The sequence below is a fragment of the Rhagoletis zephyria genome, unplaced genomic scaffold (assembly GCF_001687245.7).
Source record: "Rhagoletis zephyria isolate East Lansing unplaced genomic scaffold, Rhagoletis_zephyria_1.1 Rzeph_scaffold_00615, whole genome shotgun sequence".
Classification (NCBI taxonomy): domain Eukaryota; kingdom Metazoa; phylum Arthropoda; class Insecta; order Diptera; family Tephritidae; genus Rhagoletis; species Rhagoletis zephyria.
The window spans coordinates 25,585-41,075 of record NW_016157699.1 but is presented as its reverse complement, the minus strand read 5'-3'; the positions used below and the strand labels follow the sequence as shown (position 1 = coordinate 41,075).

At 34.0% G+C, this 15,491-nt stretch overlaps 1 protein-coding gene across 1 annotated transcript in view; it reads left to right on the top strand.

Annotated features, from left to right (window-relative positions):
- Positions 1-15,491, top strand: part of LOC108360721 (uncharacterized) — a 44,584-nt gene that overhangs the window by 13,171 nt on the left and 15,922 nt on the right. Inside the window, exon 3 of the mRNA XM_017613131.1 lies at positions 11,525-11,733. Coding sequence (XP_017468620.1) covers positions 11,525-11,733 — 209 coding nt within the window. The remainder of the gene's footprint in view (positions 1-11,524; positions 11,734-15,491) is intronic.

Here is a 15,491-nt window from a genome sequence, read left to right as displayed (position 1 = left end):
TATATTCTATAACTTAACTTTGATAATCTAAGCACTGTGCAATAACGCAATAACGACACAACTCAGTCGTCTTTCTCCAAAATCACGAAAAAAATTTTATGTAAATTCGTCAGTGCCTGCACTTCAAAGAGCGTATGTATCCAAAATCAATTGAAAGTTTGTGTGAAATTTTCTGTGGATTCTTTGTACTAAATCATTTATTTATAGAGTTAGCTGCTAGGTTTTATTTTGATTCATTTTTGGAGACTCTAAATAATAAAAACATAATTTTCTTTTACCACCATTTAAAGTTATTTTTTTCAGTTTTGCAATTGGCTCGTTGTAATAGCTACTATATATAAAAATACATATGTATGTGAGCCCACATGAAAAGGGGTCATTAGGGCGGTACTGAAGGTATGCACATGTGAGTATTTCTAAACAATTTCCCAACATTTTGTGACCAATCATACCTTCCCAACTTCAAAGCGCGTGACAATTTATAAGTTAAAAACCTTNTATTTTTTTCAGTTTTGCAATTGGCTCGTTGTAATAGCTACTATATATAAAAATACATATGTATGTGAGCCCACATGAAAAGGGGTCATTAGGGCGGTACTGAAGGTATGCACATGTGAGTATTTCTAAACAATTTCCCAACATTTTGTGACCAATCATACCTTCCCAACTTCAAAGCGCGTGACAATTTATAAGTTAAAAACCTTGAAGTAGAATAGCAAATCATACTCATTTTTCAAACCTTAAGATAACTTACTTCTAAATACTTTGCAAGGTGAGCTAATAATGTTTTTCGCACTCTACGAATCGATGTTGTAGTCCGAAAATCCTGAATATCTCCAAAACTAAATTCGACAACAAGGACCCTTTTCAAATGGTTGTAAACAAGTAGGCTTAGTCGGTATGTACGTTCTTGTTTTTATACAAAATAAACTACCATTACCTGAATTCCTTAACCTATTCTTCAATCGCTTATCACCTCGTCGATTTAGAAAAAATATATTAAGGTTCAATAAGCTAATGGCCATGAAATTGAAAAAACACATTTTCACGTGCAGTAGTATGCGTGACGCATGGCATTCCATTCACTCGCTCACCTCTTCACTTTACACACTCATCCGTTTTGCTCTGTTGAGTTCNACGTGCAGTAGTATGTGTGACGCATGGCATTCCATTCACTCGCTCACCTCTTCACTTTACACACTCATCCGTTTTGCTCTGTTGAGTTCAACTTCTAAAATTGCTAAGCCGCTGCCGTTGTCCCTAAACGGCTCTAAACAATCATCAGCAACAATGGGCACTTGAAATTGTCAACCACCAATACAAGTGGCCAGCCGAAAAGGAGGCCATAATAGCGTGATTGCTGTGACTTTTTCTGTCGCTTGGCAAACACTCTCGTTTACAAACTACACTGAAATTATATTATTGTTGATAAACAAATAAAAAGTTTCTAATAGTATAATTCCATTCAACAACTTTTATACTCAGCTTGGTGAATAAAATTATGCCTGCATAACTTACATATATACAAAAACAAACTTATGTACGTACATATGTGTAAATTCTTTGTCTTTTATAAAGCTCTATGCACTCGAGAGAAGTTGCTGAAAATACCAAAAAGTTCACATATTAAAAACCTCTTGAGGACTTGCCACCTAATTGCATGGTGTTGAAAATCAAGATTTTATAATTTTTGTACAAAAATTTTATTTTTCTATTCTAGTCTTGCTTGCAAACAATGCGTCAATTTGTGAACTTCTTGCAGTTTAATACTACATAAATATTTTTGCTGCCTAAGCTACCATTACCTACATGAATACACTTAAATTTTAAGCTGCCCCAAACGAATTTAGTTGCCGCTGCGAAATTTAAGAAGCACTTAGAAGCTTAAAATTTAATAAAAGAAAAAATATGCCCACAGCCAGAAGTAAATTGAATTTGTCAGAAATTTGACACTTAGCAATTTCTTACTTTTACCATAGAAAAAATTCGTAATACAGTACTGTGTTCCAGTAGCCAGTTATCTCAGTGTTAGTGACGTCCACAGGCATATAATCAAGTACCTCACATTTCACGGTGACTGGCTACCTACTCAGCTTGTTTGGTCTATCCAACTGCCCTCCCAATCGCTCTCCCAGAATTCCGTTCAATTACATTAATTGAGTCAATTTCTTGATTAAATTGATGTTGACTACCAAATTTTATTGCACTGCATGGTTTGCCATATTGATTGTTTGGCGGTTAGTGCAGGACGTTATGATACAACACAAATGTACATAGTCTAGGTGGGTAACAGCATCTACGAGTAGGTAAATAGTCGCTGCTTACCCAGTCAGCATTGAGGAGGTAAATATCAATTTTATTGTATTGTTCTGAACTGTAAAATGTTGAAAAATTGTGCGGCGGGTCCATAAAGAGAACAGTCCCATATTAGTCTCCTAGAGGCACAATTGGCCAGTAATTAGTCGGAACAAACCTCATGCGGTTATAATTATAGACTACTTAAGTAGTTCTATACTCATCTCCTACAGGCACAATTATTTCCTAGCAAACCTAATCTCCGGATAAAATTGCAGCTAGCTATAATTTTTACTTTTAAAAAGCTACGGGACTACTTTCATACCGGTCCGGTTAAAATGGAGAACAATTAGGCGAAAGTGTCAATAAAAATAAAATAAAAAAATATATATGTAAAATAAAATAAATATTTTTTGCGAATGATTCCAAGATTACTCGTATTTTTTGCAGGAATGGAAATGAAATGCTGACTGGGTATAAAAAATACCTGGACAAATATAAACTATATACACATACTAGCCAGCCTCGTATGAATGTGTACATAAGTAAGTACATATACGCAGCAGACGGCAACCCCATTAAAAACTAAAGTCTTGTTGCACACCTAATGGGCAATCCCTTTCATTTGACATCTTATGTTTTTAATGTAACGAACGGAGTGGATCTTATAACTTTTTAGACAGGTGGCAACTCTATTCAAAAAAATATAACCTTATTGCACATCTAAAGGTCAAGTCCTTTCATTTAACGACTCACGATTTAGTCCAACGAACAGCCCACATCGTATAATTTTTCGTACAGGTGGCAACCCTCTGCGAAAGTATACGACCTTATTACACATCTGAATTCCAAGCCTTTTCCTTTGAGACCTAATTTCTTTTGATGAATGCGCAGATCTGATGTAATTAATAAAAAAATGCCTTCACATATTATATGTAAGGTTGTAATTTTTAAAAAGGTGGCAATCTCACTAAAAAAAAAATTTAAGCATTGCAGATCTGAAGATAATATCCTTTCACTTTGAAATTTAGTAGGAACGGTACATTTATTTGTTTATTATAATAAGTTTTTATACCCGAGCGCAGTTACATGAATGCTCAGAATGAATAGAGAAGTTGATTAAGCCATGTCTGTCTGTCCGTCCATCTCTCAGCCGTCCGTGTATATAATAACTCGAGAAAAATTAGGATATCTCAACGAAATTTTGTATGTAGGTTTCCCTTTATCCAAGCTAGATTGGTATTGAAAATGGGCGAAATCGGACTGTCATCACGCCCACTTCCCATGTAACGCTATATATAGGCATTTTCAGTAAATATTGAATGCGAATTGTTGACAATTAATTTGTGAAATAGAGTTTCGGTACAAAATAATATTATTATGAAAGTTTTGGAAAATGGGCGTGACCCCGCCCACTTATGATATATTTTATCTCAGTAGCCCCTTCACCAAACCTTACTAAGCTCGATACGAGCCTTGATTAGGGTCCAGCAGGGGGAGGTCTGTTGAAAAACTTCGAAATCGGGCAATAACTACGCCCACCTCCCATATAACGGTAATTTACAGCAATACGAAAACTGTGTTAAATCAGTAACTACTGAGGCTAATTCACTTAAAATCGATGATTGCAATAACCACTTAGCAAATAATTAGATTATTTTAATTTTTTAGAAAATGGGCGTGGCACCGACCCCTTATGACCACAAATTCTTATCTCGGAAACCGATTTATCAATTTCTACCGAACTTAGTGCACTTAATAACTTTGGTACGGAAAAGCCATTTATTGAAAATTATTCAAATCGGACTACGATTACACCCGCTTACCGTATAACGGTAAATTTCGGATATACGAAAACTCTGACATTTCAATAACTCAGGACGTTTATTTACTCCATGTTAATATAAAAAAAAAAATTTCTTGATAATAATAATAATAATAGCTTGGCGCTTACATAATATGTTAGTGTTTGGCCGAGATTCTCCACCGATTTGTAGCGTGCACCTTGAAGTTATCACACAAAGGATAAGGACCTCAAATTTTACGCCGACACCGAACGGTGATTGCATTTTAATGAGAAGCTATATTTCATGGTGGAAAAAACTCAGCAGTTGGACATTGCCTGCAGAGAGCCGACCGCTAGTAGGAAAAAAATAATAAGTTTCTCTTTGTTTTTGATGTTGGTCGGAAACTGGGGAAGATCACAGGTACTGCGGAATGTTTGTGCGCGCATATGCCCTGTGGGGAAAATCTCTTGTTCTGAACTGGTGCGCCTCTAGTACATTTAGACCCAGTACTGGTTCGCGATAAATCTCTTTTGCATGCAAACAACTGGCGAATTTAACATGGCGATGTCCTAGGAAGTGTCAATTGGCCCCCGCTGCATCCTTTTTTTTGATAGTTCCGAACCAGTTTAAATTTGACACCTTATATATAGATCTATAACGGAAAAAGTGAAATAAAATCGTTTTTTAAAGGTACCATATTTCGCTAATTTCGGTCTGGTTCCTTTTTGATGATAAAGATCTAGTAGGGAACTAGAAATTTGGTTCACTAGTCCGCGGTTTCCCTGCAGGGTAGCCACAACGCCACTGGCTGCCAAAGCTCATTACTTTAGTAGCATTTCCTAACAAATAAAGTCCTTGACGTATACCTTCTTAAAAATTTATAATAAACATTAAAACCTTTGCACCAACAGGTCGGATTAGCAGCATTCAGATCTTGTTGTCACTCCAAATCTATATGCAAGTGATCGTAATCAAACTACGAAAACATGTATCTTGAAAGTAGTCATAAAGTACTTGGAACTAAATGCTTATCTGGGACTACAGACCCACTACAGACGTGTTTGACTATGTGGTTTCATAATTTTTCAAGCTCAAATAGCTGCAGGAATTTAGCGTTGGGCCAATATTTGTACATAGTGCATTTGTGTGCGTCTGCATTTCCGTATGTCTGTTTGTTGCATAGCCGTACGGTAACGCATAAGCTTACCTACATAACACATACACATACACTAACTACCTTGCTTTTGGTTATGTACTTCTTAGTTGCGCTGCCTATGTTCGTACCAATATCCATAAGCATTCACATCCAGAATGGCTGAAACGTAAACAGGATATACATAGCTGCCTCGCTCTCGCCATTGTTGTTGGTGGCTACCGCAACTGCACGGAAATCATCAGCATGATTTTCGTTTTTTTTTTTTTTGCCCAGTTTTTCTCGAATCTATTGTTTATGGCGTGCAGCAAGTTTTTATTGCATTAACCGGAAACTGCAGCATTTTTTTTCTTTTGCGTCGATTTCCGCATCGAATTTCACAGATAGCATAATAAAGTGTGTGGTTTTAAAAAATCTGCATGAAAATTCATTTTCACAATTTCTAGTGTGAATGGAGCTAATTGTTTGACATTTTTGGTGCAACTTAATATTGGCCAATACTTTTATTGCTTTGTAGAAATTTAGATAATGCATTTTTTTAATTACGCAATGTTAAAATTATAAATATTAACTGTTAAATAAGCTATAGCTAAGAATGCTATGTGCGGAGAGTGACATTTTCTTCATAGGCTACAGATGTCACTCCCAAACAACTCTTTCGGGTTGGTTAGAAAGTTTGATTCCAGTTCAATAAATTTATATACATACATACATATTGAGCTGTTTTCCCGTGCAAGCGTTCTCTCTTATATTTCGCTTTACTGCAAGAAGTTCGATCCAACACTTTTCCGTCTCTACATCTATCAAATTGAGACTAGCGGCTTCGATGGCCTAAGAAGACGCCTTTACTTAGCTTAGCCATTAAAGTCTTACCAAACCTAATGTCGCAGCTTTCCCCGAGTATTCTCTGAGGGGGCAGGATGCCGATCTAACCAAGGGTAGACCATATGTAGACAAGAGTGTCACGGATGAAGTCCTAAATATAAATATGCAAGGCATCAATCTCTTTAATTTCAAAACCTTAGTAGATTGTATTGCCAAATGAGGCCAAAGATTTTAGTTTTGGAAATAAAAAAAACAGTTGCTTTGTATTTCTAACCGACTTCAAAAAAAGTTGTATTTAATATTTTTTGTATTGTATGTCACCGCATAACTTTGTACTTCGTCAACCTATTTCGACAATTGTTTTCATCGGTAAAGGTGGTACCTCAAGGGTAATCTCATACTAACTTAGTTTAAATCGAACCAGTGGATCATGAAGAAATTAACGGGACTCCTAAATTTGTATATATTTGAGAATTGAAGTCGTTTTTTTTTCTAAAAAATTACTTGTTACATTTAGGACTTCACCCTAGCTCTCCCTCTCTTCTCAGTGAGACAGACACGAATTCCACCTCTCTCGCGATTTCTTGCAATATCACTGTGGTCTGGAAACCATCTACATAAATCTAGCTAGGTAACACTCAGCGACCGAAAGTGGGGTCAAGCATTTTCCTACTAAGTACCGATTGCTACTTAGCTATCGGAGTAGATATTTAACCCTCCTGTCGACGTCATGGAAATCAGTAAAAACTTCTTCCTAAATAAAATATACCTAAATATATATATTTAAACAGTCCTTTGCAAAATACTCCACCACCGACCCCTATGTAGAGCTTCGACGATCCGTGGAAAAGTTCACCGGTGCTTCCTTCTAACCGCTGCCTCCCGGTCAATCATACCTAGAGAAGTACTAGTTGGTGGCAGTTTAGTCTCAAATAGTTATTAGAGGGTCCAGGACCTCAGTTAGTTAAGCGTGCAGTGCCCTTAAGCCTAACCGCAGCTCATGTTGTCCAAATAAGCCTTCAGTATGGATTCAAAAATATACGAAATTACTTATGGAAAGGGACTGAAACAGTGTCTGTAGAATGTCGTTTACGACCATCCAAAGCAGAGATTAGAGGATGCCACCTTGTGGTGTGCTTCTGTTTAGTTTTTGCTGGAAAGTAACAATTTCCGTTTCGGAGCTATAGTTCTCATGCCCATGCTAAACTAAAGATCTGACGATTGCCCGCGGAGGGGTATTACTAACAGAACCCTTGATGGCTGTTGACTTCTGTTTTGCCATCGCAATGATAGTTGACAAATATCGATAAATGCGAAGAAGTTTTTGTAACATCTACTGGTTAAGAATAAGTTCAAATTATGTTAACTTATTTATATTGTGAGTCCTGAAATGAAAGGAACATAGCTGGTATATAAGTAGAGCAAATACCCAAAGGCTTTTGTAATCCAGTTTATATTCCAAAATAGTCTACTGTGCATAAAAATTCAACATTTTTCAAGTGATTGCGCTGATGTAAAAACAAATATTTAAATAAGCAAAACAGATATAAAAGTTGAACAGATATAAAAAAAAAAACTTAGAGCTCATAAAAAGTACGATTGGTTAAGGAAATACCAATGAATTTTAATCACAATGCAATGATGTTATCAATGTGCAGTGTTGCACAGCTACATATGTAGATATAAACCCTTATGCACAGATATGTCGTTGCTGTGAGTATAGACAAATATGTGCACATTTACATAAGTACATATGTATACGAGTATACATGATTCTATACCACATACACGGTTAAAAATTTCGGTTTTAATTTTAAACTTTTTGAACTACATACATATATGACCAAACTAAATTATGTTTCAAATACAAACCTTCCAAGGAGAGCACATATGTATATTGGGTTTAGAATTTAAACAGCTCGGCTTAAATTTTAAACCCAAACATTTTCTATTTCGTTTGCTTCACGTTACACTTCACGAAAGCTTTTTCATAACTAAGAATAAAAAATAAAAAATCTTACATTTCATGTTCCAACTGATTTGGATCGAACCCGGACAGCCTTGGTAGCGCCCAATTGTATCACGCATCTTTGCACGCTCAGCTACAGCCATCCATGAAAATGTGCTTTCAAATGTTGAGTTTGAACCAACACCACATTTCGCTGCGTTGATGCTGTCAGTTCTTAAGATTTGCTCTCTCTCTCTGAGAGACACCCTTATGCCTAAGTCTTATAGGTCATATAAAATAAGGCATATTTAGGCAAACATTTTCTCTTTCGGTTTAGAATAAAAAAAAAAATATTTTATATGAAACCTAGAAACTAGAATCAAAACATTTTGCTTTGATTTTCAAACAAACAGGGCCTATATTCGAAACCCCAAACTTTTTGGTTTTAATGTTAAATCACTCAAAGCAAAACATCTTTTTCTCGGCTGCTTGGACTAAAGTTTAAACCAGAATATATTAAAAATTGCTTAAAACTATTGACTGCTTGAAAAAGTAGACTATAAAAGATTAAAACAGGCAGCAGTCCTAGCTCGGCTTAAAAATTAAACCCAAATTTTTCAAAGTGTAGGCATAAAATACAAATTTTTGCATTAATTTTTTCTGCTGGAATATTTCATATATTTTTTATTGTTTTAATAAATATTGCCGTCGCAACGCGGATTCAAATCTCATAAAATAATAGAATACATAGTATTCTTCTGCAAATATAAATATTTTATTTAAAAACATCAGTGGTTCCAATTGTTTCTCGATTGAGTAATTCAAATAATAAACACTAAAAACTTCGCTTCCTTCTGATTCAGTTGCTGATACTCATATTGTGCACATAAAATAAAATAAGAATTGTTTTAAAAATTATCTATTTGAAGCCGTGAAATATTTGTTTCTTTTTTTTATTTCCTGTGGTTACAATTTGAAAGCGACGATAAAAATATATAAAAAAGATTCTGCGTCGTACAAGTTGGTTTTATTCCACTAAATAATTTCTCTTGTGTTGGAATTTTTCCCTTGGTTGTATTACTGACGGATATACATAAATATAAATACGTACTATTGGATAGCGATACATTCCCTATAGTGTAAATATTAAGGCATTCTAGGTGCATACCTGTAACTGGTAGCCCCTCTTCCATATGCAGAGTCGTCTGAGGCAAAGAAATTTACAGCACAAAAGCCAGCTATTAGCAAGACGAGCAAAAATTGAGCCATACCTGGAGAATGAGTGGAAAAAAAGTCTTGTCTCAAACTGTCTAGCAGTTGAAGCGCATATGCGTGCAGCTTTCAACCACCATTGGCTGCCAGTAACGATATTTTCTTAATTTTTGTCCAATCACAAAATACCTCACAATCGTTAGAAGCAGCAGAAAAAGAACTATAAATAAATAAGTATAAATCTAGGAACTGTTAAACAACTGAACGGAAAATGGGTTTCAGATATAAGTTTACTGTCCAAATATGATTGAAATATTCAGATCGTTTGAAAAATAAATGCGGTTAACTGTTGACTGGCGAAATGTAGTATAAACGTTCGCAAAAAAGAAAAAATGCAACAAAACGGTCATTCGTGATTTTAAATCTGGCACTCACTTAAGTAACACAGAAGTCCTTCGTCGAAACAACGACGCATGTTTTGAAAACCGTTACTTCTTGGCTTCCAACTCGGCTAGGCGTTTACACAGATTAACAGCTTAGCACGGACTAATACTACAAAAAATATTCTCTCAAAACTATATAAAACAAAAAAACTATATAAACCGACTTCAACTCTCATATTACTCTCATATAAAAAAAAATATATATATATATATATATCTCATGATCCACTGATCGGATCTTAACCAAATTAGTATGGGACCACCTGTGAGACACAGATACAAAAAAATTATCGAAATCGGTTGACGTGGTCCAAAGTTATGCGGTAACATACATAAAAATAAAATAAAAAAATAAAAATAAAAATAAAAAAATATTCCGACGAACTGATAACCTCCTCCTTTTTTGGAAGTCGGTTAAAATGCTTGGTGCCTAGTTTCCTGAGTATATTGATATTTCTGTGTGTTTTGAATTTTTTTGTGGCACGGTGATATACATACCTATACATTAGACTGCATCACACCCCATACAAAATAAATCGCTACTGTTTTGCCATCGGAGTTACAAAATTTGTTATATTTTCCACCAAAATATTTCGGAAAAATATGAGGATTTACCTGAGCTGGACCAATTTGAAAATTCCTCCAAAAATGGAGTTTCTGAAATATTAAAAAAAAATCCCCCCCAAATGACAATACGGCTTAAACTTAAAAAATTTGCATAAAAATATTAAAAAATAAAATTAAATATGTTCAACGTAATCGTAATAATGAGATTTTTGATGCTGTTTTTTAACTTTTTTCAAAGCTCGGCATAAGAAAGACTTGAATAACTGAACCTAAACTATTCCAATTTAGACTTAAATATGAGGTATTTCTTTGCCAATAAATTCATTGAAGGCATGAAAGAAAAAGGTAGGATGAGCGATCGTTATTTCGAGTTAAATTAAGATGTGTTGGTATTTGAAAAAAAAACTCTAACTCTAAATCAGAATAGTTTTGGCCCAGTTATTATAGTTTTTCGTAAATCAATCTTTGAAAAAGGTAAAAAAAACAGCATCAAAATCTCATCATTACGATTCCGTTGAAAAGATTTTTAAATATATTTATGCACATTTTTTAAGCTTAGGTGAGGGTGTTTTTTCAAAAAGGTCTTAAAGAAACTATTTTAATTCATAAAAAAAAACTCCATTTTTCGCGGTATTTTCTAATCGGTCCAGCTCACGTAAATCTTAATATGTTTCCGAAATATTTTGGTGGACGTCTTCAAATATAATAAATTTTGTAATCCCGCCGGAAAAACCGCAACTTTTTTTGGTGATGCAGTCTAAAATACATATATACACATTTAACTATATGTGCACATACTAAAATTATTCGAAAAAAAAAATGATTGGATCAATTTGATCTGGTTCTTGGGGTCGAAATATGAAATTCCCTGCTGCGAAAATTATTCAGATTAAAATACCGAAATATCCTATCTTTCTTTTTAATAGAAAATATTATTAATTAATTAAAAACGATCGACAATTGGTGCACCGTTGCCACTATAAGTAAAGGTTTGTTACTGGTTCATGGTTCGAGCAGAAATTCTCTAGTTATAAAGTATGTACTACTCTGCGAAGAACAGATTTTACGTTATTAATTGTTGAAGTTTTGCCAATTGTCAATTGTTCGTAAATCAAAAACAAAAAGAAAGAAAACCAATAGCTCCCCAATTATTAAACTTTAAATAAGGTAATCAGCATAGTAATAATTCCATTGCAATCAATTTTTATGTGCATACCTACGTACTTTTTCAAAACATTACGCTTCAACAATGCTCATATGCTTCTGCTTTTCCCTTTCCTTTGATTACTTGCAGACCCGCCCGCAACGATGTGCCGTCCATGTACATCGAGGAGGACGCGCTGAACGACGAAGAGGTGCTAGCCGGCACACGCTCCGCCGATATACGTGCCGCGCGCGTACTACCCTCCACGCTGGGACCACGCTGCAGTGCCAGCACAACGAGCAGCCAACATCACTACATCTCCGAGGGTTTCATACAATACGCACAGCCCAGTCTCAATGGTACTATACCCAAATCTATACTTAATAGACTATAGTTTTTATAGTTTGTTTTTGTTTGCGTGTATGCGTAAATTCTNGTCTCAATGGTACTATACCCAAATCTATACTTAATAGACTATAGTTTTTAGTTTGTTTTTGTTTGCGTGTATGCGTAAATTCAACATGCATTATGTATTCTTAGTTGCAAATCTTTGTTTTAGTTGTAGTTGTAGTAGCTATTAGTAGATTTATGTAGTTAAAACTTTCTACTTGCTACTTTACACAATACTATTTACTTGTATTTACTTTAACTCGATTTACTTTTTTCTTTATTTGTTTGCTATTGTATTGTATGTTCAATGCTCAAACTTCATGGAATTCTTTCTTATACTGTACTATTTATATTCCTAGATAGTGTATATGTACATATATTTATATTTACGTAGAAGTTCGATTTCATGCTTCAACTTGCGCTTTCTCCCTTTACCCCAATTTAATATGTACGGTTTATTATTATTTGCAATTCAATGACTGAAAGCGGTTGTATTATTTAGAAATTTATCACAAATAAATAGTTGCAAACTGTCATGTGAAGATATTTCGTTGCCCGATTTGAAAGCTTTGAATCACATACTTATATTTTAAACATACATATGAATGTATACTTTCCCTGCAAAAAGTGGGACTAGGTTAAGTACTAGTACAGCACCACGTTACCTTGTAACCAACATTAGTAACCAAAATGGTCCAAATATATGGGAAAAATATGGTTACATTAACATTGCGATGTCATTGGACTTGACCACCTCTGGTCCAAGGCTGCATAACATGGGACTACTTCTGGACCACCACTGCATAACATGGGATCACATAGACAATTACTCCTTTTGGACCATGGCACATACGGCAACCCAATCATATTGACGATCGTCCACGAAGAGGTGGTGTTCAACACATATATCAGTTTTTTACTCTTTGAAGTGGTCCAGGTCAGCATAACAAGTTACTAGTATGAAATCAGGTCCTTTTGCTCTTACTTTAAAACTACGACCCAGTGGACCACCTGGTCCTCAAATTTTTGTAGGGTTCTTATTCGTCACAATTTGATATGTACATATGTATTTAACTTACACAGCGAAAAGTCTCGCTACATAACTCTCACGTAGACTGTGTAGGTGTGTCTCTTCTAGAGCTTTATTGAGTGTTTTCACGTCTCTACATAGTTAAAGCTTTGTCATACCTCGCGTTTTTATAAATAACCCTTGGCAGCTTTTAATTATTTTCAGTTATTTTTCCAAAGACTTTCTGCACAATTAGGAAATAGATGGCGAGCGAAAAAGAGTTATAACTGCCAAGGTTTTGTGGCACGAGATACCGTCTTGATGAAATCATATTTCTTCCAGATCAAAAATTACAATTCCAGGTCATTCATTGAACATGGCGGCATACCGCTGAGAATTGACTAAGGGTTCATTCCAGCGAGGACGACACCGCAGGTCCAATAACCAATTACTTAGATTGCGTTGAAATTTTTGGCAACAGTAAAGCATATAGAATGATTCCTCAGAACTCGTTTTTTATCGAGTTTTTTTTTTACTATTTTCTCTATTTCTTCTGTTTCACAAAGTTACCTCTTTGAGAATATAAAAAAAATTGCGATATAAAGGATCTAAATACAATATCTTTTTTTTGCATAGAAGATTATCAATATTTGCGTATAAAACAAAATTTTTTGATTTAATTTTAATTAACTACAAAAAAATCGAAAGTTTATTCCCTAATAACTCGAATTGAAACCAAAAAATTAGAAAGATAGATAGATAAATCGAAAAAAATTGCTTCTATATTGTTTGAGAAGCTCTCCTACCATAAAATAAATACTAAATAAATGGGTTTTAAACCTACTGTTTTATTTAAGGTGGCTTTTTTATTTTTTTCGCTAACGTCAGGATTTATTTTAGAGGACTTTGTAATTTCAAAGATATGCTTAATATGGACNAAAATTGCTTCTATATTGTTTGAGAAGCTCTCCTACCATAAAATAAATACTAAATAAATGGGTTTTAAACCTACTGTTTTATTTAAGGTGGCTTTTTTATTTTTTTCGCTAACGTCAGGATTTATTTTAGAGGACTTTGTAATTTCAAAGATATGCTTAATTCCAAAAAAGTATTTTAAAAATTCAATGCAATGTAGAATAAAAATATGGGTACCAATTGAAAGAGAAAATTTCTTTAAAATGTCAAAAATTAAAATTTTTTGGATTCACAAGGACGAATACGTTAGTAATTTTTTAAGCTGATAAAGTTATAAGGACGAAATTCGAGGATGTTATCGAGTTTGTATGACTCCTTAACATATATTTTTTTCAAAAACAAGTACTGCGAAATTTTAATTTCAAATTTTAAAAGGACATTTGCGATAGTTACCAGTCCTTATGCACCAAGAAAATTAATCTGTTTAAATTTTACAGAGTTTCCTGTTTAATTTGATATCCATACTTCTTCTCTAAGCACATTTCACAGAATTTTTAAAATCATTTGTTAATTACTGACGTCAGAGTGAAAAACTAAAAACGCAATTTTACTATATTTGGCCCATGGTTCCGCGAATATATTGATTTTTGTGTGTAAAATTTACTACCGCACTGTGTTATATGTATAATGAGCTAGACATTTAAAAAAAAATATTAATTANGTCAGAGTGAAAAACTAAAAACGCAATTTTACTACATTTGGCCCATGGTTCTGCGAATATATTGATTTTTGTGTGTAAAATTTACTACCGCACTGTGTTATATGTATAATGAGCTAGACATTTAAAAACAAATATTAATTCATAAAACAAAGAGATATTGGCAACACTGGTCAAGAAAAGGAGTTTCTATTATCGCCATCAGTGCAAATTACAAGAATTGCCAAGAATCCCGGGATTTTCAAGATCTAAAAAAGGTCGGGATCCCGATCCTAATGCATACGTTTGGTTATGAGCAAATAATTTTTAAAATACAGTAACATTTTGTTAACTGCATATAAAGAACTACATAATTAATACATATCTAATTTGATTTAAGCCTTAATTTTAATTGTTTCCCACTACGTATAGTCTAATATTTGTATTGCATTATTTAACTGCCCGTGTAAATATGTAAACAGTTTTAGTAAACTTATAAACTTAGTTTTATGAATGTATTTATATTTACCAATTAACAAACAAAAATAATTTTCATTTAAAATGTATGATTTGGTGTAGCATGGCAATAATTGTAGATAATTTATCTAGTCATCGTAAGAATCTTAATGGAGGTACCATCATCAAAATAAAGATTTAAAAACATTTTATTTTTTTTTTTGAAAGACCGTTTATTTTTTATTGAAAACTTTTTTTTTATTAATTTTGCTTATCAGTTGTTTAGCTTTGCCTTTTGCTTATTAATATATTTATATGCACGTTTGATTTGATTTAAAATTCGAACCGCAGTGCGTTAGTCACATAGGGTTTGCCATAGGTAAAGGAACGTTTAAACTGATGAAAAAAAATCTGATCTTAAGAACTGCATTTTACTTCAAATAAGTTAATCTTTGTTATACAAAAGCTTCGGTATCGGGGCGGCACTTCTCTTATGTAATACTTTTGGAATTTCAATTTTAATTTTATCTTCATAATAAAGTCGAGCGCCTGATGGGATCCAGAACGCACCAAAATGGGACGCTACATTATACAGCATAATAAAAAGAGATAGTGGCTTCTTTCTTTAATTAAATGCGAGTGGATCGAAC